Here is a 23,560-nt window from a genome sequence, read left to right on the forward strand (position 1 = left end):
ATATATATATATATATATATATACATAATATATACATATATATATAGAGAGAGAGAAGGGAGGGTTATGAGAGTTAATGGTGTCAATATATGTATGTATCCAAATGGAAAAATCTTCACAGCTCCCTTCATTGCATTTTCTTTTACCAAGATTACCAAATATGTAATGCTTCATTTATTTCCTTGTTTTTTTTTGTTTTTTTTTTCTTGTGCTTGTCTAATTTTGCAATGAAGAAAATCAGAAGTTCTTTATACAAACTGTCCTTGAGAAAAGTATCATTTAGGTCCATTAAGTATAATTAATTATCGGTTTTCATCTCATAACAAATTAGAAAGGTGGAAAGATTTATACATTTGACCTTATTAGGTTTAAAATAACCATAATTTTCTTAAAAACTATTATTATTGTTTGTCAAATAAAAGTGGTGAAGAGCTCGTTTGATTTTTTTTCTATTGCAAAGACTAATTTGAGGATTTAAGGTATATTTAGACTGTAAACCTAAAATCTGTGAGTAACAACCTCATACCCAGGGGCACTGAAAGTAGTTTTTATTCTGTCTTGCATGATTTTTTTGAGAAAAACCTACTTACACACACACACACACACACATATGCACGTGCACATGCATGCACACACACGTACACATCATGCTGACGTCATAGAAACAGTTACCAAAATCTACTATACAAGCTCTCACATCTCACAAAACATCCATTCAAAAATCACACAAAACACAACAGCTTGTTCCATTTCTATCACGAAAACAGCACAGCACTTTCAACGTTTTTTCGCAGAGAGAAAGATAAATGAAAACACAGCTACATTACAGAGACATTTCTTGATGAAGCCTCAATGTTTGGAAAGAGATCAAAGAACTGTGACTTCTGTCTTCCGGATAAATTGTGCATCTTTGAGGTCAAAATTTCCATTTTTGAACTTGGCATACCAATCACGAGTGGTTCTTTCAGCTATGGCACCCTCTCCATACACAGTGCAAATGTCACAGGCAGCTTTTGCGGCCTTAGAACCTTGATTAAAAGCAAAAGGGAGGAGGTGTCAAAAATGCTCAGTCCATGAGCATTCTTTTCAGCTCAACTTTGACCATTCTGTCACTCAAGAAATTTACCAATTCTGCTTTGTTTATACTTTGCTCTGTTACTAAGTCAGTCAGCCATTATGCATAATTTTACAGCCAGACTAAATAGACCTTCATCAAAAATATGGATATGACTCTGTGTGTGTGTGTGTGTGTGTGTGTGTGTGTGTGTAAAATAGTCATCCATGTATCATCCCCAAGGCATGATCATGTAATTTTGTACTATTATGTAAATCCTATCATATTTATCATTAATTTGTTAACACTACTAATAGATAACTCAACACTTCTTAACTTCAACAGTTTGGATTCCCTTTAAGCACTACTTTACTTTTAATAGAAAATGGAACCCATTACTTTAATCAGTTCAATGATTGTTTTTGGTTCAGTGAGACTAAATATATATTGATTAAATATATGAATAGGATTCTATCTCCATGCTGTGTAGTTGTTAAATCACAATTTAATTTAGCTTATTAATATCCAATTCAATATTTTTAAAAACTTTCTTTTGAAATTTTAAGGATTTAACAAAGTCAATGTAAAAGTAATCATCATGTAATCTGATATCTCCAATCTTTTCCTATTAGGAACAACTTGTTAGAACATATTTACAAAACTGTTGGGTCAATAGGACAGTTATGTAGTCAGCCATCCTGCTAGAAATAGCAGTCAAATCAGGAAAATAATTATTTAGATAAGTTAAACTATGGAAAATTAAGTAATTATATATTTTTTCAATGAGTAAAGTGTAGTTATTAAGAATTATATATAGATTTTCAGTTCCTGCTTTTCACATTTTAAAATTTTTGTGCTACTCTCCATTACATCTTGTGACATAACAAACTACATCTTGTGGTACATCAAACTATATTTTGTGGTATGTCAAACTTCATTGTACGGTACATTAAACGTCTTGTGGTACATTAAACTACATCTATTGGGACATCTTACTATATCATACATCTCACCACTTCAGAACTATTATCCTACACCACCATTATTCAAACTCTCTCTCTCTCTAGTTCATTATATCTAATGTAGTGTAGGCAGGTTGTTTAGCAAATATCTATCAAATATTTGAAATTACGTTGGGATGTAGAATAGTAGAGGTAAATGCAACAGCTTCTAGAAACTTCGCTAACACTTTGAGTGCTATCTAGATTAACATTGCCAAGGATTTAACAAGATTGTATGATATCTGTTCTGCAGTGAACCAGAATCTATAACAGCAGTTATGAAAGAAAGAATGCTGCTTGCAGGGTTATTGCACAAAGGTCTTTTTTTTCTTTTTCTTTTTCCACTTGAATAATTCTATTGAATGAGTTTCGTTGTAACTTACAACCCCCCACATCAACCCTAAGAAATCAATCTTGTTTTAGTCATTAGTCTTGATTCTGATTTTCATTTGCTATATAGCTCTAGAAATCCCATCACTCCAGATTTTACTGTAAGTTTAGTTAACAAGGCCACAACCTTACAACAGACGCTGCTACACTGATTCTCCCATTATTGTGGGTCGCACTTACCAAAAAGTGAAAAACCAAATGTCTGGCAGAGGCAAGTACAGCTTCATTCCAACTTCTGACAGCCAAAGGTTTTCTTTCCCCCTCCCCCATATATTCATTACAACTACTACTGCTGCTGCTACTACTACTATTAAGATAGAGCAGAAAAAATACTGGAAAAAGATGGGAAGAAAGAAAGGAATATGCTAGATACTTGGTTGGTGCGAGAGAAAACTGCAGGATATATAGGGGGGGAGATGGTGGGGGGAGATGATAGAAAAAATCTTAGAATAACTGGAGAAAGAAGAAAGAAAAACAGAAAAGTAAACAAAATCAAAATATTAGATGTGGAAGAAGAAAAGAAAATGTTGAAGTAGAAGGTGAAGTTTAGGGATGCAGATTTGGAAATTGGAACAGAGGAAACTGGGGTTTGGGAAGAGAGAAAACTGGAATTGGTCTTTTGTTTCTTTTTGTTTTACTGCTTTTTTTTTTTAAGTTTTCATCAATTTTTGAATGTTTTGCATGAGTTGGATGGTTCTTGTTGGAGCAATTGTTTTTTACAGTTGGATAACCTTCCTATCAGTAACCACTCAACCATGAAGTAGAGAAGGTTAAAGAGGGGGAACCTGTTTTATGTCTGTCAGGCAAAGTAGAGCAAGGAGAGTGAAGATTGTATTGCTCTGAGATACAAACACATATTCAATTAAGAGATTGATGCACTACATGAGCCTCTTGAGGGTCAGTCCACCTGCTAGAAATAATAGTCAAACTTCCTTCAGTGTGTTCAGCTGACCTGGAGCTAAACAACAATAGCTACAATTTAGGATATTGGATGTAAGGTTTTGAACAATAATTGACCCCCAAATTAACCCCCAAATTGCTCTCCCTTAAACCTCACAGCCATAGAAAATAATACAAAGTATATTCTTAAAAGTTATCTGATTGTAAAAATGTTAACTTCATCTGTTAAAGTTTAATGTAGAAATGAGTTAATAGCTGAAATATTGCTATTTAGGGCTTTAATAACTCTCCCTTTATCAGAAAGTCCCTTACAGCTTAAACATATTTCCTAAACAGCTTACAACAACTCCAATAATAATTTCTTATGCAAATTTTTACCTTTGATAAAACTGAATCTACTAGCAATATCCATTTTCTAACTTGAGATTTTAAATAAAAAAAATTTCCATGTAGTTGTTTTATCTGCTAGAAATAGATGTCAAATCTCCCTCAAATTACTTTAAACTACCCTACTGTTTTTAAAAAGAAAAGACACATTGGATAAATTCCATACTAGATGAAGAAAAAGGCAGGATGGTACTAAATAGAATTCATTTAATCTTAAGTCTGTTCCATAAGAGCCAACAGATAACTGAACAACTGAATATATTCTACTACAGACTAGGATCAATCAATTTGTCTCTTATTTTCAAAAATTCTCCAATATTAAACAATCTTATAAGTGAGTTTATAGAAGCCCCTGGGGCAGGGGACTGCTATAACAGGGGTCCCTGTATCATTACAAAATGTAATTTACATTGAATATATACAGCGAGGTAATATAAAAACAAAAAGAAAACTTGCAAGCTTTATTATCTTTACTTTTCTTTTTTTAAAGTTAAAACATTCTGGCTGCCATGCTTCCATTTGCCAAAATAAAAGACTTGTTGCATCTCTACTGAACAGGATTTTCCTGTCAGACTATTGTTTTTTTTTTGTTTTTTTTTTCTTTTTTTTAATGAAAATTTCAAAAGAAGAACCTTACCATTCCACAACTCAGTGGGATGGGGTTAGAATGTGAGAGAGGCAGAGAGTTGGGTAGAAGCAAAGGGGGGAAAAAAAAATGATTCAGCCTAACTGTATAGATTAGATTGAAAAGACAAAAGAGAAAGAATAAAAACAGGGGAATTCGTTGATTCCATGTAACTACATTTTGTTATTATTGGTGTTGTTGCTGTTGTTGTTTAAGCTCATGTCAGCCCTGATCTGCAGACTTATAATCAATTGCATTCCAGTTCCCATCTTTTATTGAGACAAAGGCTTCAAGGGCTACAGTAGCTGATATGCTGTTCCTTATCAATATGTTGACTACGAGGGGTTTCTCTCTTTGAGTGGAAGGAAGATTGTAGGATCCATGTATACAGACAGCAATTCTACATATTAATGAGATGTGGGCCCTGAATGGAGAGGACATGTGAAGGGTGGAAAGGAATGAGATAAGTATGCTCCACTGGATGTGTAATGTAGGTGTACATGTTCGACAGAGTGCAAGTGTAGGATCAAGAGAGAAGTTAGGTGTCAGAGGAATTGGTTGCTGTGTGCAAGAGAGAAGACTGTGATGGTTTGGTCATGTGATGCGAAGAATGGATGCCAACTGCTCCATAAAGAAGTGTAGATCTCTCAAAGTAGGTGGAACATGTGGAAGTGGGAGGTGCAGGAAGACACGGGACAAAACACTGAAGAATAACCTTGGGACACGGAACCTTTCAGGCAAAATGATAAAGGACTGAGATGCCTGGCACTTAGCTGTACTCAACAAGACCTGTCCTCCTCAGCAGACCGAGCTTTGTGATGTTCTTTGTATTAAATATATCTGCATTAACTTTACCTATTTATCAGAGTTTTTTTATTCTCTAACAAATCCTAGTTCATATATATATATATATATATTTATACTGATTCTTTCATAACTACTTTGGCAATAACCATGAAGTCTACATTTTAATGATGAGATCAAAATAAGGCAGGAATATATCCAGATTTGTTGTCTTCTGTGTTCAATAACTGCTCAAAACGATATTAGTTATTGACTAATATTGTTTTTCTCACCATCTAAACATTTTTAGTGATGCCTTCATTAAATATATTAAGCTCTAATTAAGCTTTGTATTTTTATTTATTTTGTTCTCGTTTTTTTTTTTCCGTTTTTCAGGTCGATGCCCAAAGAATAAATTTGGTATGTTCTGTAAGTCCAAATGCCATTGTAAGTCATCTGCATCATGTGACACAGATACAGGAGTATGCCTCGGAACAGTATGTGAAAACAGCTACATGGGACCAAATTGCCAACAAAGTAAATATATTAGGGCTTTTCAAAATATTCTTTGGTACTATCTATATAAGTTCATTTTATATGTTTTATATAGTTGTTTTGATTTTTTTTTTGTATTGTGGATTATTTTCTTCACCTTCAATTTTCATCATGATGAATGTTGTCTTCAATCAGATCTCATCAATCAATCATCTTTACAGGTGTGGATGTGTGGTAAGAAGTTTGCTTCCCAATCACATGCTAACAGGTTCAGTCCATCACCACCTTAAAGCCACTATCTGTGCTGCTTCAGATTCTGGAAATATATTGATTTTTTTTTTTTTGTTTTACGAAATTTATTTCATCTTTCCATACAACGTCATCCTGAGTACGATCCAGTGCAGGCGATATACAACACTTTCATTTTAATAAATGTTGCTTACTGCAAGTTATGGATGATTCTTTTATGATTTCATTGCTTTCAGGCTTAGCTTAAGGTATTTTTGCACCCGACATCACAAAATGCGTCTGAATAAACATTGCCAGACAGCAAATAGAGACTCGGACATTGATTAGAAAATATCTTTCATTTTTAACCTCGTATATAAGTACGCACTAGGGATTTTGACCTTAAAATTTTGGAGGAAAACATGCAGATTATACTCGAGGATTTATGGTATATTGTTGGTGATTGAGAAAATGAGATATGTGAAAGTGAATGGTGGAAGTGATGGTACCGGTGACTATCAGTGGCAAAAGTTGTCGTGGTGGTGGTCGGCAACAGCGTCGAGATAGCTTTATTTGTTAAATTGGTTTTCTTCAAATTTCTGGGAGTTTCAAAGTCTTGGATGATAATTCAAAAACTGATATTTCAAATCTTAATATTGTTCAGCTCTAATTTCAGTTTCTTCTCTTTTTTTATCTTCTTACTTCTTTCATTTTTCTCACCTCTTTTAAACACTATCACTCTTTCTACTTTCACATGTTTAATACAGGAGGACTGTCCTACAATCATGTTGTCCCACGTGCAGTTTCACTTCTCTTTCACTGCCCATTTTGCCTTTGTGCCTCTGTCACAATACACTTCAGTTTCTATCCCACCATCTTGTAGCACACCAGTCTCCTTATTCAGTAACACCCTTGTCCCTTTTTAAAACTTCTATAATCATGAGCAGCAGTGGATTAACTCTTTGAATCACTCATCTGGCTTCCAAACAATATAAAATCTCTATTTTTCTATCATTCCCCAACAAGGTATCTATTAGGGCAGTAGAAAAGCCAGCCTTTACAAAGACATCTCTTGAGAATTATTCTTTTGCCTAATCTTCATGGTTTTCAAGTTGAACCCATTAACCAGCATTTTATAATATGGATCATATTCTAAAATCAGTGATTGAATATTGCTTTTCTCTCTATTTGGTGGCTCAAAGTTAATTTAATTCTGTCACATCAGACAAATGTAGGTAACCTTTTCTTTTTCTGGTTGACTTAAGATTTTGGTGATATAATATAGAGAGAAACTAATTTTCATGAAGTTCATTAATTTTAATTTTAATGTCTTAATTATAGTTTCTTAAATTATAACTAATGTGTTGATATATTTTTCTTCTTTGTTACTAGGAAAAATTATGCCAAAATATAACCAGAAAAATGATAAGAAATTATCGGTTGTATTTGATGGAACCATACAAAATACCAAAGCTACTCATTGTTATCATACACAGCACACAATGGATTCAACAGTATCCATGTGGGTTGGCAAGGTGAAAATAAAAAGACTTGTGGTTTATACACTCCAATCAGAAATAAGTAAGTTTTATTTATTAATAACAATTCATCCCGTTAGTTTTCACTTCATTCATTGATTTAGTATTGTGTTTTTATCAATGAATCTCTTTTGTAGATTTGCTATTGTTCATTACACAACAAACAGGAGAGAGGTAATGATGGAGTGAATACAGTTGTTGTTGTTGTCACTATACAGTGTTAATATTCAAGACATTTGACTTGCGAGTGGCTCAGTTCAACTGGTTGTAAAATAGGTCCCATAGAGAACGCACTAACATTGTTAGCAATGACATCACTGTAAACATTAACAATAAGGTAAACAAGGGCTTTGTCAAAAAGGACTACAATTTATATCCTTTTTACAATGGGCAGAAGGCCTGAAATTTTGAAGAAGGCTACAAGTCAATGACATCAACCTCAGTGCTTCACAGGTTCTATATTTTATTAACCCTGGAAGTTTGAAGGACAAAGTTGGTAGATTGTGATCTCAGAACTTAAGCCAATGACCACAATTTGAATATCCTCAATGTAAATAATTCTTTATAATTTCGGCTCAATGCCAGCAATTTTGAGGGAAAGGAAGCAAATTGAATACACTGACCCTAATACTCAACTGGTGCTTTATTTTATCAACTCAAAGAAAGGTAAAGTTGCCCTCAGTAGAATTTGAACTCAGAATATAAACAGCCAGAAGAAACACCACTAAACATTTTGTACAAAAGCACTAATGATTCTGCCGCCTTAATCATTGTAAATAATGGATTTCCCTGCAAACAATAATATCTCTGTAAACATTAACATTATAAGTATTTCATTAGCTTGCAGTGATGCTGTTGTTTAACTTAAGAGAATCCTGATTGAACAGCTGCATGGTCAAAGACTTTCAAACTAATATCACACCATCTTTGTTTATATTAAATAGTAAATTTATATTAGATTAGACTGCCCTGGATTCACAACTTCCCTTGTTTCTTTGGAGGGTGGGGTTTGGTATTTTTAAAGATGTTAGGGTCTATAAGATCTGGTTGTTATTTCTAGTGAGTCAGTTGACCATGTAGCAATACAGTTGTTGTAGATGTAGAGTACATGTGTAGTGTTAGCAAGAAGATAATTCTCCACTGTTCTATAGTAAGGCTGTCTAATTTTGTTTCATTGCAACATGGAATTATTCTAATTTATAAACTTAATTCAGCTGATTTTTCTGGAAACTCAATCATTAGATTCTTTAAAACTTGTACTTTTCTGTCAAATACTTGAGGTTGTTCATTAGTCTTGAGTAAGAATTCATCATTCAAAGCTATGATTAAAGGCATTCCAACCTGGACAAGGTTTTGTAGAAGTACATTTATCAGTGTGTGATTCTCTTTTTTAAGACAGTAGAATGTGAACTGAGGGGAATTCAGCTCCTACTTTTGGCATATTGAGTGACCACATAGTGGCTTTTTATTTGTCTCCTGTCATAAAGTGTGTAGGAAGTTGTTCCATGTTGAAGTTGCATTACTTTAGAGAGACTTTAGTTGAATCCTTATAAATTTACTGCGTTGAAGAATTAAGGAACAGACAATCATAATAAACAAGAAAACAGTTGATGAAGGAAAAAAAAAAAACTTGTAAGAAAGAAAACTAAATTTTCTTCAAATCACACACTGTTATCTTATAAAAGGAATCATACATTGGAAATGTCTTCTGCCTGATGAAAATAACTGAATGATCATGGTTTGAATACTTTAGGTCTGCTCAGTCTGATCAAGGCTTAAACAGCAACAGCAGCACAAAATGCAAACTCATTCAGCTATGGAGATTGTTATTTCTCTTGACTGAGTAGATTTATCATCAAACATATTTATGTCAGGATCATTCACTTTTCTCTCTATTTCTAGAACTACATATCCTTTTATAACGTATTTAAAACTTACCATTTTACAGAATTTTTTTGTTTCCAAATTATATGAAGCACAATGATGGTGATTACATACCAAACTAATTTGATATATAATATGGTTTAAATTGTTTAAGTTTAGTGATGTCCATAGGCTGTTGTAGGCATAAAGAAATTTATAAATGTCCAATAGATGAGTGTTAACGTATTTAATGATTAATTATTATTATGTTGTATGTATCATGAAAAGTGTTCGAAGATAATTGTTTGAAAACAATTATTCAAAAACATTTATTTGAAAAACAGTTATTTGAAAAACAGTTATTCAAAATAAATATCATTTGTGTACTTGATTTTTAATTTTATTATCTTTGTTTAAATGAAATAAAAAATTTAGAATAATTAACATTTCATATAATTGTCCTTTTGAGTAATTTTCATTCATACAATTTTCCATTCAAATAAATGTTTTTTCGAACAATTATTTTCAAACAATGTTCACATAATCATATTGTGAGACACACGGACAGATAAATATAAGATAAATATACAGATAGATAGATAGTAAATATTAACATGTTTAATGTATAAAGCATCAAATATGTAACAAAAAATAATTATGCAGAAAGCTAGATGGACAAAAATGACAGAAAGTTGGACAGATAAGTTAGTGAAGCATGCAGGAAGCTAACATAGTTGAGATTATAGAACGGTTTGTCTGTCTTTATGTTCTGAGTCCAAATTCCGCTGAAGTCGACTTTGCCTTTCATCCTTTCGGGGTCAATAAATTAAGTACCAGTTGCTTACTGGGGCCGATCTAATTGACTGGCCCCTCCTAAAAATTTCAGGCTTTGTACCTAGAATAGAAAAACTTTTTTAGAACAGTGGTTCCCAACCTTTTCACTACCAAGGACTCCTTCTATTTAAATGAGTTTTGACCAGTATGAGGAACAATCCAGGTTTGCTTTTAACTTATTCTGGCCTTCTCAGTAAAACATAGCTTACACTGTTCTTCTCAAAGTCAGGATGAATGAATCACTAAGTACATTAATTGATGTAACAGACTTCTTTAAAGATTGTATAATTGAGAAACAACAATTGTTCAGTTTAATTTCATTGCCTTATAACAGAAGCTCTTCTTGTTCATAGTGTTATAGAATTACAGATTTAGTTTCATCAATCATCTAAAATAATAACTTTCTTAATTTTGACATCCTAAATGGTTGAGGTAATGAGAGAGAGAGAAGTTTGAATCTTATCACCTCCATCATAATGTTCTCTCTCACCTAGCCTAGTCTACCTAGCTGTTAATGGGAGCCACAGGGTAGGGACAACTCCAAGCAGCAGAAGGACTGTTAATGCTGTTGTTATTGTTTAGCCCAAAGTCAATTTTGGTCAAAAACACTCCAGCTACGACCATCTCTGTTGCTTTCTTTTTTGCTTCTTTAAGAAGGGGGATGGGATTTGAGAGAGGTTCGACTGCTATTTATTGCAGTTTAAAAGGCTATTTCAGAAGAACAAATTAGATAATTTGGGTTAAAGCAGGGTGGTCATACCTGGAACGCCTTTGATTATAAATCTTCTTGATCATGGTTGATTTGTAGCTAAACAACAACATATTTAACGAAGATATTTTTGAAAGTTTCAACATATTTGCCACTCAGCCCAACCATTAATATATTATGCTATTTACAAAATATACTTCTACACATCCCCTATCGTACAAACAAGAATATATTCTCGTTATTTACCTTTTTTTTTACTGAAAATGTATTAAATCTAAAATGACAAATGGATGTTTAAGCTATTAAAATGCTTTGTTAAAACTAATTCAAAGAAATATTTTATGTCATACAATTTATTCAAAATTATTTTTCAGAATTATTCCAGAATTTTAAAGTATATGCTAGTGATAGGAAAAATATTTCGAATGGAACACTTCTCTATGAAAATTCACATGCAATTAACCCAAATGGAATTGTAGACATAAATTTCCCTCTGAGTAAATATGGGAATAGACTGTTCATTGTTTTACCAGGAAATAATCGCAAATTAAATCTTTGTGAAGTGTTAATTGGTGGCGGTAAATATATATATATTTTTTTATTATTATTATTTTGCTGATTACATTTACTTAATGTATAAGAAATAAAATTCTTGAATTAAAAAAAAAAACCAGTTTACAACTTCTTATTTATTTAACTCATCAACATTTATTTATTTAACTTGTCAACATTTGTCAGTATTTGTTTAACTTGTCTATATTGTATTTAATTAAACATTATAGTATTTATGTAATTAACCTGTCAATATTATTTTTCATAGTAATTAAAGTATCAATATTTAGGGTGGTGAGCTGGAGCTGGCAGAATCATTAGCATGCTAGGTGAAATGCTTAGCTGTATTTCATCTGCTGTTACGTTCTGAGTTCAAATTCCGCCAAGGTCGACTTTGCTTTTCATCCTTTCGGGGTCGATTAAATAAGTACCAGTTACACACTGGGGTCGATGTAATCGACTTAAATCCTTTGTCTGTCCTTGTTTGTCCCCTCTATGTTTAGCCCCTTATGGGCAATAAAGAAATAAATATTTATTTAAATAAGTGATTAAAACTATCTTTATCTAATTAACTTGTTAATATTGTATTTGCATTTTTATTATTTAGTCCTTCTGATTTTGTTTAATTATAATTGTTTATAAACTCATATTTAAGATTCATTTTAAAGACAAAAAAGAATTTTATGTTAGAGATCATTTAGAACAAGCCCATTAAAACAATTATAAGTGAGTTTTATTTTAAATGGAATAAATTCTTTTCCCACAGCAAAATAATTAATTTCACTCTGCAAACTTTTAGCATTTTGCATACACACTATCATCATTATCATTGCCCTCAAATTCTACTCTTTCACTCTACTTTATTAAATTACTAATACTTAATAATCTAATTAAGCCAATTACTTGGCAATATTTGTTAAAAATAGAGACAAACTGTGATGATATTTGTAGAAAGAGTTTAGTTATCACCTTAGCCCTAACCTTATTTTCTTCTTGGGAAAATAAGTGATTCTTTTAAAAAAAAACAACAAATACTACTGAAGGGAGAATGTCTATGAGAATAACACTTTACCAAAAGACTGTGATGTTATAATTTCAATAGAATAGATGTTGGAAACTATAAATTTCTCAAGAATTATCCTAAAATTAATCCTCCAAATAGTGAAATAGAAATTGAAGAGAAAATAGAGATTACAATGAAGTCCATTGATCTGTTGCAATGAAGTTGTAGAATAAATCAATCTGGTAAATGTGAGATTTTTAAATTATTTCCACAAAAATACTTTAGGAACCAACCAATTAGTTACACAACTGGGAGATGACAATTGTACATTGCTATGTCAACATTGGCTTGTTTTACTAAAGAAAATATTTGGAATAGATTTGTGTTAATAAAAACAAAGAAAATTTTAGATACAGAGAATATCTTTAAATCCCTGAACAGAGAAAGTGTAGAAGATTGTTTTAATAAACACCATTGTTTGTCTATGAATATTTATGCTTCAACATGATAAATCCACGCTGAACAAAAAGTAGTTTTGATGTGAAAGGATCTTCCACAGCAAACCTGCTTTACTGATTTCCATACCCTTTGTTAATCAATGTAAGTCACCAATGGGTAGAACCACTATTACAAAGAGGAAGCATAGAACATAGATAAAGAATCCATGGAATTGATCTATGAATTTTCTGAAAATATTGATCGACATAAGTGAGTAACTCAGTTAATCCCTAGAGCAATAAAAGAAGACTTTTAGACTCTTTCAGATGTTTATGCCATCATGATGAAGAATTCTGATCTTTTTGACACTGTTAAAAGTAATTAACTAAACTGTCCACATCTGAGACAGTTCTGCCACATCTGGAATTTTTGGTGCTGCTATGCAAACAAACCCCTAAATTGTATCAAACAAACACTCTCTTAACTTCTGATCCCAGAAATATAGTCTTCTTGCTCTGTCTGCCACTATTATAGTACCTTCTACTTTTGAACAAGTTGATCTCCTGCAATCTCCACCCACTTCATTTATCTTTCTTCCTCTCACCACCCCTATTACCTTTCACTAATCATTATTCCCAGTTGTTAATTACCAGAAAACATCCCACTGGAATTCCATCTCTGTCTATGCAGTCATCAACATAGTCTTCAAGAGGAACATTAAGCATGTCAATCTCATATTTGTCGGTGGACCTTTCAAGTTTATAGGCACAACTCCTCCCCCAGACCAAAATAGCAAAGGGTTGAACTGTCTGTCTACCTCACCACAACCACATTCTTCTACAAAAGGAAGTAAACCAATTAGAGGCAATTTCTATTGAACAAACGATGGCGCTATTATATGGTTGTTGATAAACTAAAAGACATGATGGTCACGTCTGGAACACCTTTGATTATAGGTCTGCTGGAACAGTGCTGATCTGAGGCTAAACAACAACAACTCCAGTTACATAAACCAATGAGAAAACCTGTCTAAGATTATTCAATCTGCTAGAAACAGCAGCCAAACTATTCTCCCTCTTCAATAAGACAAATTGATGGCTCCTTATACCTTTGATGATTACAGCCAGACTGCTTTTGATCAAAGATCTACTTAATCAGATGCCAAACAACAGTTTCACACACTTTATCTGTTCTTTATAAACTCATTTCAAGTCATCTTTCATAATTTCATTTTACAGATTAAACTTTAAATTGATTTTTATTTCTATATTTTAAGACACATAATTAAGTTTTTGCAGTTATAAATGAATAAACGTACCTCTCCTAATTGTAGTAATTGTAAACTTGTTTCATCTTACACTTCCAATTTGTTCTTGATCATTCAGATTGCAACAGTGGCTGGTTTTCTGAAAACTGCAGCAGAGAATGTCACTGCAAGAGACTGACAAAATGTAATTCCACTAATGGTGATTGTATTGGTGGTTGTATTCCTGGGTGGAAAGGCAGCAACTGTTACACAAGTAAGTCGTCTTTCTGATAAAGTGTGTGTGTGTGCCTATGCATGCATGCATAGGCACACACACACACACACACACATTGAACCACACACATGCGCACAAACAAACAAAAAGGAACGCAGTGTAAATAACGGACAGTCAAGACTATTGAGAAGGTTGTAAGACGCAACGAAAATTTTAGGAAAATAAAAATAAGAAATAAGTGGAAATTTTACCAGTGTGTGTGTTAAATTATAAGGCACAATAAGAAAATGACTCTCCCCAGACACAACAGAATATACTTCAACACACGAACTCACATAAAGAATCTTGCAAACCAAATCCCAAAACGAAAATATATGTGCATATATATATGTATGTGTGTGCGTATGTGTGTGTGTGTGGCGGCAGAGAAGGAGGAGGAGGAGAAGAAGAAAAAGATTTGATGATTAAAAGCCATTAGAAACAAATTTCTCTAAATATTTCATTTAAACTAAAAAAGTTTTTTAATTATTTTAAAATTGTTGAAAGTTCCAAAGAAATGCAACTTCAAGCAATTGAAAATATTTAAAATTTATTATTAATTCTTTAGGTTGATAACTACTTTAATATGTCACTCTACTCACACAAAAATTGTGAAAATTAATCATCTTTTTTTTTTTTATTGAATTTTTTATACTTTTTTAAAATGCTGCAACAATATTTGCTGAGAACAAACTTCCTGCTCTCAGCATTGTTCTGATAAATCTCATATTAGCAACTTGCAAAAAGAGAATAATGAATAACTTTTGAAATATTTGACATTCAATTAAAAATGTTTTAATTTGTTTTAAAATTGTAGAATGTTCAGAAAAAAAATATGGAGAAGATTGTCAGCAATCCTGTTCTTCTGGCTGTCTTGACAGTGTTTGCCATCATATAACTGGTTATTGCACAAATGGCTGCCAACCAGGCTACATCGGACATCAATGTGATAGAGGTAGAGTAGATTTTGAATTCTTTCATTAATTCTCTCTTGACCATATTTTAGTTACAGTTGTTTCTCAAAATACTCAATAATCAAAATATTAGACATTCTAATCACAAAATTGTTTGACATAAGTAAAATAGTTAATAATTTGATTATAATGAATGTATATTTATGCTAACAAAAAGATTGGTTTGTTTGGTCCCAATATTATTAACATAAAAAATAGCTACAGTAGGATTAAATCTAGTGATTAATAAAACACTAAGTGTCAGTTAATATTATTGTTTGGCTGAGCAAATTAGGGGTTCAATTCTGAATGTTTCTGCCTTCTTAGCCATCATCAAGCAAAACTTTTACCGTTGTTTTTAACAGTGTATAAATAAAAAATATATTGAGTGATGTCAGAAAATAAAAATAATTGATAACAAGTACAATAACCTATCTTTATAGTGCTAAATGATTGCTAAACTATCTCATAGAGATAAAATACTACAGTTAAAATTGTGGAAACAATTAATTAGATCATTAACAAATTAATTACCTAATTAAAAACAGGACAGCAAGTTGTGTAGGCAATGTTTACTTGTTAAGTAATAATACGTATTTCAAGACACTTCAGTGAACTTTTTGTTTTTTTTTTGTTTGTTTTTTCTGTCTTAAATTGTTGATTATAAGCTCTAAAATCTTAGTAATTAATTCTTGTAAGTTTACATTTCTGTGCAGTTCTGCATATAAATATATTGGACAGCAACACAATCTGTTTTTGCAGATAATTAAATCAAGTTTCTATTTACTTAAATATTTCAAAACAAGGGAGTAAATGAAGTACTGCTTTGTGTTTGTTGTTTTTTTTTTTATGGTATTAACTAAAGGTCCTTAATTATTTCACTAAAAAATAACTTATTCATTTTTGTGGTGCCCTTGATGCCCTAAGTACTTCCTTATTTTGCTAAATGGTTAATCCAGTGCTGATCATGATAGATATCACCACAAACAGGCCTCAAAACTAACAGTCATCTCAAGCAGCAGACATCACAACAGTAAGTCATGTGACCCTGCCCCTTATTAGTGGTAAATTATGTAGAAAACGTCTAAACTTGAAGTATTTTCAAAATGTTGTTTAGAAACCCAAATGAATTTTGTCAGCCAGGAGCTTATTCAAAACTGTAATCCATTAAAAACAAGTTGCAATCATTGTTGTATAGCTCCTGGCCAACCCTGATCAAAGGTATCCCAGTGATATAACTAACCAATCTTTTTATATAGATACAGAACTTCAATATCTCAAATATCTTTCTTTTTTAAGATGCAGGAGTTATTTGAGAGTTTTTTTTACTTCTATTTCTAGCAAGTCAAACAACCTCATAGATGCAATACATTAATGAAAAGCTGTAATTCATCAAAAACTGGTTTTAGACTAATTAATTGTAAAAAGGATTTTTCTTTTTTTTTTTTTTTCTCTTAAAGCGATGATATTATATAGATTTGTGTGCAATTATATTTTCTGCTCCTTTCTAGTCTGCTACCGCCATACATATGGCATTGGATGTAATAAAAATTGCAGTGAGACATGCATTGACCAACTTTGTCATCATGAAACTGGAAATTGTACAAAAGGCTGTTTGCCTGGTTTCAAAGATAGCCACTGTCTGGCCAGTAAGTATCCAATTGAAACTTCTTATATTTTAATCATTGTTGTTAACCCTTGTCTGCCAAGATTGGGCAGACTTATGATCAGAGACATTCCATCTTTGACCATCCAATCATTGTTTTAGCTTTAATGTATTTATGTCTACATTACCTAAAGCCTTGGCTGGGAAATTGGTAGATAGAAACCATGTATAACCCATCGTGTGTGTGTGTGTGTGTGTGTGTGTGTGTGTGTGTGTGTGTGTGAGCATATCAGATTGAGCTGGCAAGATCAGTGCAATAAACAAAAATACCATTTTGGTATTTGGTTCTGTGCCAGTTACGTCTCTCTGTCTGAGTTATCTTTTCTAAAAGCACTGAAAGCAGTCCATTGATTGAAAAATAATTGAAAATAAAAAACACTATACACATGACGACACACCTACACATGTATAACTACCTACCTACCTGTCTTTCTATCTATCCATCCACTTATATATATATACATATATATACACACACACACACACACATACATTAGCATGAAACTGCTATGATATTTTTGTGTCTTTGACTGAAGAGGAAAACTCAGCTGTAAATATTCCGTGTATCATGTCGTCATCTAATTTCCTCTCCATTTAGTTTGCATCTACTTTCCCATTTACTCTGCTTTCATCTAACTTTTCTCCTTGTTGTATTCTTTCTGTTCAACCCTTGATACATATGTAAATATTTATATATGTTACTCCCCATGAACGACTAATTTTTGAGATTCCTGTTCATCCTGATGAGGGGGTGGGGGGTCATTGCCGAGATGCACTTTAACTTGTAATCGAACTGTGGCAGTGAATTCCCGAAATGGCCATAGATGTGTCTGACTTGATTTTGTAGAACTCTCTTACGCTCCTAGACTTCAACCTACCATGGTTTTTATGAAATGAACTTTTTTGACATATTATTAATTGAGGGGAATAAAAAAACATCTTTTTAATCGATTGATATTTTATTTAGGTTTTTTGTCGCATTACACGCCTTAGAATTTTTAGTTGATTATATATACCTTCTTGATAGGCTGTTCTGTATATTTATATTTTTATTTGCATATATATTTTTTACCTTCTGTGTTTTTTATATATGTATTCTTTTTATATGTTAAAAGCCATGGTAATATTTAGATATGATCAAATATATGGAAGCTTGTGGTGTTATATAAAGTCGTCGTTATTTGGTGGAGTTTAAATACTTTGGTTCAGTCTCCCCACATCCAACTACAGAATGATACAAATTTATTAACTTTAGTAAGAAATCAATATTCAAATTCTTCACAATTTAAAAAAAATTTCTTCCTTTTACAGAATGTAGCCGACATACGTATGGTTACCAGTGTGCTAGGAAATGCAGTGCAAATTGTCTTTATCAAACCTGTAACCACATAAATGGACGTTGTATTAATGGATGTATACCAGGTTATCAAGGACACTATTGTAATTCAAGTAAGTTCTTAGAGAAACCTAAACTGTTCTCACATTGTTTTAATGTGCATTTCACATGGTTTGCCATGTCTTCCAAACATTCCCAGCTATTTCACCTGAGAAGCTCCATTCTGCTGAGATTTAACTGAACTGCTTCTTCCCACATCTTTGTCTTCCACAAGAGCCATTCCTTTTCTGGTGGATAGCTCTTCTCCATCTCAAATTCATTGTTTCTTAACAATGCAAACATCTCTCTGGTTCTCAGCTGCTGACATCTTTCATGCCTAGCCATTTATCTCAACTAGTTTTCTACTCCGCCTTTCATCATCACATCATTTCCAATCTTTTCAATTTCCCATGTCACAATCAGGCAACATCACACCATTTTCACAATGCTTCATACCGTTTTTTGTCTGCATTTTTGAATGCCTGGCAAACCCTTTTATTGCTAAGAAATAACTCCCTAAGCTTCTATCTTCTCCTTTTTTTAATTCTAATTATTATAGTCATTCCACCCACCCACCCCTTTCAACTAATTAACCAAACTATCTATAATACATAATAAACCATTCAAACAATTCCTGGACTTCAAAGTCATACATATTACTCTTGACCATCTTATTCTGTCTGGTCATCAGATATTCTACTGCACCTTCTGCAAACCTGTTACAGGCAGGCAGTCCATAGTATTCAGTTCCAAACAATTTCATTGCTTTATATGAAGCAAGGCTTAAATGTTCTCTATTAGTGCTAGCATATTGGTTTTTGTCATGTTGACCGTTAACACTTTTTTTAGGATTAAACAAGTTTGAAGATATTATTGTCATCACCACCATCACCAACACTACCACCACCACCGCCACCACCACATTTCTCTATTCTCCACACTAAAATTGTAAAAACAAACTTCACCACTCTTGAGATCAACAATAGAAATAGTAACATTGTTTCCTATCAGATTAAAGGGAATTTGTATAGAAAAGATGTTATGATTATTGTCAAATAAAATAACTATTCTCTAACAAAACAATTTTTTTTCTTCTTATTTTTGTATTTTCTCTCTTGCAGCCTGCAGTAATAACAAATATGGCTTCCGATGTTTAAACAACTGCAGTAAATTTTGTGTTGATCAGGAATGTAATCATATCCATGGACATTGCACGAAATATTGTAATCCTGGATACCAGGGTCAACGATGTGATACCTGTAAGTTCTTTCAGAATATTTTCAATTATGATCCAAGACTGCTTTATAAATCTTAAATATTTTAAATCAAAATCCAGCTTGCCTAACAGGGAAGAATCCTAGTAGTAGTAGTAGTAGTAGTAGTAGTAGTAGTAGTAGTAGTAGTAGTAGTAGTACCATCCCACCCTTGTTCATCCTTCAGTATATTCATATTTCTATTCCATTTTATACCATCCCTCACTATACACTTTTGCTGCTTCTACCCAACCTCACTTTCTCTTCTCCTCTCCTCAGGGCCAACTCTGACATCTTCATCTCACTTTCCAGCTCTCCACTCATTATTCCCATCCATTTTTGTACCAATGCATGAGGCCTTGTTTCTCTTCTGCAGGAAGAAACCTGTTCTGGCTTTTTCCTTCATATGGTCCCAGATTAGATTTGAACTAGCATTCCATTATCATTTGACAATGATAGTGTGCAATGTGTGGTCACAGATTTGATTGAGTTTTAAGTTTTATTTGTGAGTTTTGCTAATTTCTTGCTGGTTTACATATCTGAATCTAGTTTGAATTCAGACTGGTTTCATGGATATGTCCAGGAATATAAAACACCAGATGATCAATCACTGATCAATCCAATTAAAATGTAAAATAAATTATCTTTTATTTCTTTACTGTTATTAGTTGATCAAACAAAGAAGAAATAAACCCTTGTTTGTTTTTGTTAGCAGAAAACTCTTTCCATTGAATAAAGCAAAAAAACATATTGATTGTCACTCATTTTTGTTTTATTATGATTTAACTAATTATTTAATTCCTTTCTATCTGGCAAATTTCAAATACATGAATAAATTGTGATATCAACTAGACTATCAAATGGTGTGAAGCACATTGCTGGTTACAATGTGCTTCACATCATTTTAGCTTTCAAATGGTACCCACCCCTGACCGGAAGACTGCTCTGTTGCCGGGTGACCCATTTACAGCTGAGGGGACTGGAGCAATGTGAAATGAAGTGTTTTGCTCAAGAATACAGTGCACTGCCAATCTGAGAATCAAACGCACAATCTCATAGTCACGGATGCAACACCTCTAACTACTTGGCCACACAACTTCACACATGAACAAATGTGCACCATGAAACTAAGGTTCGTTATGGGAAATTATAATCCAAAGAAACTGGCTGCAAAAGGAAGATATCAGAGTTAACCCTCGAAATATTTCGAAAATATCTTTATTCTCTCCACCTAACAGAATAATAAAAGGTAAAATATTTTTTATAATTTCAGCTTGTGAACATCCATTTTATGGAAGTGGATGCATGACAGTATGCAGTGAACACTGCGTAGATGGAAAATGTCACCATGTCACTGGGTTTTGTAATAAAGGTTGTGAACCTGGCTATCTAAATCCACTTTGCATCACAGGTTTGTCAATTACTCCTTTTTTTTTTCCTTATTTCCTTTTATTTTGTAATATTGTCGTTTTTTAGCTCCATATCAAACCTGATCCGACCCCCTTATTGGCTCTTTGAAGCTTTTTGTTATTTGTTTTACTACCAAGGGTTCAATAAAGTACTTTAGGAAAGTGGTTATACACCATTAGGTGTATACCCGCTTCCGTACATTAAATTTCTTGAAGAAACAACGGAACACAGATTCTGAACTATCAACACAACAATATTTATTTACAGAGGAAATAGGCAGCACTTCGCCCTTTGGTTGCTGAGACGCCGTCAATGATGTTGAGTGGTTATTTGTCTAGCTCCAGAGTTGGAATGTTGGAAAGAGCTGTCTCCAGAGTTGGAATGTTGGAGACAGACTGCTTGTATGTCTGAGCTCTCCGCCGGCCGACGAGAAAAGAGAATGAATAAGGGCGTGAAGCTTGAATATCCAATGACCACGCATACGCACGACACTCTTCCTGTATTCCTTCCGGAACCAGTCCCTGCGCATGCGTGGATAAGCTTTCCGGAATGTCTGCTATTAAGGCGTCACTACAGTACAAAACACATGTCCTCTGTCTGCCTTGATACATTTTCTCTCTCTCTCCTACTCTTTTCTCCCTCTTTCTCACTCTCTTCCCTCTTTTAATATCTCTCTTTCAATCTTCTTTACTTTGTCTCATGCAGATCCTTTACACACTGACTACTTTTCACCCTTCATCTATTATTCAAACTATATTTCATGTCCATGCAGGACATTTCATGCATAAGACACAACCACTTATGTCTGTTCACTTTATTGGCCACTCAATATTTCTGCTAGATCACAGTCAATTCATTTCTGACTTTTTGCATTCATCTCACTTCTGACACAATCTTCTCTACTTTAATAATTCAGGAATACCATCCGTGTGGAAATCAATAGATAAGTTAGTGTTAATATATTTAATGTAGGGAATGTTAAATATAATAATTAGTCATCATCATCCTCGCCCATGTGCCATGCTGACATAGATTGGATGGTTTGATAGGATCTGATAGATCCAAGGACTGCATCATACTCCAGTGTCTGCTTTGGCAGAGTTTCTACAGCTGGATATCCGTCCTAACACCAACCAATTTACAATAGGTACTGGGTGCTTTTTTGTGTTAATATTGGGTTTTAGTGTTCGTTTTTTAATGGAGGAAATATTAAATATGATAGTTAAATTACTGTCTTTCCCACATGTCCTTTCAGGTGCTGGTGCTACATAATAAGCATCCATGCCAGTGGCACATAAAAAAACACCCAACACACTCCTCAAAGTGGTTGGCATTAGGAAGAGCATCCAGCCATAGAAACCATGCCACAACAGACAATTGGAGTCTCCATGTCAAACCATCTGACCCATGCGAGCATGGAAAGTAGACATTAAGTGATGGTGGCGGTGGAGGAGGAATAATAATAATAATAATAATAATAATAATAATAATAATGATAATAATAATAATAATAATAAGAAGAAGAAGAAGAAGAAGAAGAAGAAGAAGAAGAAGAAGAAGAAGAAGAAGAAGAAGAAGAAGAAGTAGTAGTAGTAGTAGTAGTAGTAGTAGTAGTAGTTTATGTTAAAATCTTCAATGTAGAGGACATTAAAAAGCTAAGTAAAAATATTTTTGCAGTAGAGAAGAGAAAACAATATTTGTCAATGGCTGGTGGGACAATACCATACGTCTTTCATTCTTATAATCACCTCATCAGCAAAGCATTCACTTTGCTGTACTTACTGAAGTAGCAATGAAAGAATCATTTAATAACTTTGCAAGATTTTGCATTAGTTTGTATAAAATCAATCTAATCGTTTAATGAATAAATAACTCTGAGATACCAATTGTATACAAAACAACAATTAGTGTTTACTCTATTTAATGGTTGTAAACTATGTCTTAGATGCCATCCATATTTCTCTAAACAGCTTTTTTTTTTTCATACACCAACTACTGTACATTTACTAAGCAATCTATTCAGCACCATTTTGATCTTTGATCCATGTGATGAGTTATGTTTTGGTGATGAGATCATAATTAAGACCAATACATCTCTGGCGTTATCTTCCATTCTTGTCAAAAACCATAAATAAGATTAGTCTCTGGGCTTATTTCACTACTACCTGATTATTTCAAGTTATCATATGTAACATTTCATTCTTTAAATATTTTACCACTAACTTCAGCATTCTTCTGTGTGTTGAGAGAAATCTCTTATTGCTAACATAAATAGATGTTTGGGAAATTTCACTTTCATCAAGTTTTAATTATTTTACACTAACAACATTCCTTCCAACACCAATTAATTTAACACTTTAACAGTGCTTGGTGTACCTGCTTTGTTATGTTCAATTAAGCTGCTTAACTGTGTTTTAACTGCCTGATTAGGTATTAAATTGACGAGGTAAATGTGGTGTATGCGTGCAAGTAGATGTAATCGCCTTACCTCGGTTTTCCTGTCGTCGACTGCGAGTCTGTCTTGCGGTATCCAATTCTTGAAGCTTGCCCCGACCCAAAGAACACTAGGAATAGCAGCTGCTT

The 23,560-nt window shown here is 33.1% G+C and overlaps 1 protein-coding gene across 2 annotated transcripts in view; it reads left to right on the forward strand.

Annotated features, from left to right (window-relative positions):
* Window positions 1–23,560, forward strand: part of LOC106882837 (receptor-type tyrosine-protein phosphatase T) — a 94,693-nt gene that overhangs the window by 33,413 nt on the left and 37,720 nt on the right. For both annotated transcript variants that reach the window (XM_052972275.1, XM_052972276.1), the window contains exons 2-10: window positions 5,537–5,677; window positions 7,256–7,444; window positions 11,182–11,385; window positions 14,186–14,320; window positions 15,138–15,275; window positions 16,785–16,922; window positions 18,251–18,388; window positions 19,436–19,573; window positions 20,841–20,978. In XM_052972275.1, coding sequence (XP_052828235.1) covers window positions 5,537–5,677; window positions 7,256–7,444; window positions 11,182–11,385; window positions 14,186–14,320; window positions 15,138–15,275; window positions 16,785–16,922; window positions 18,251–18,388; window positions 19,436–19,573; window positions 20,841–20,978 — 1,359 coding nt within the window. The remainder of the gene's footprint in view (window positions 1–5,536; window positions 5,678–7,255; window positions 7,445–11,181; window positions 11,386–14,185; window positions 14,321–15,137; window positions 15,276–16,784; window positions 16,923–18,250; window positions 18,389–19,435; window positions 19,574–20,840; window positions 20,979–23,560) is intronic.

The sequence above is a fragment of the Octopus bimaculoides genome, chromosome 13, assembly GCF_001194135.2.
Source record: "Octopus bimaculoides isolate UCB-OBI-ISO-001 chromosome 13, ASM119413v2, whole genome shotgun sequence".
Lineage (NCBI taxonomy): Eukaryota > Metazoa > Mollusca > Cephalopoda > Octopoda > Octopodidae > Octopus > Octopus bimaculoides.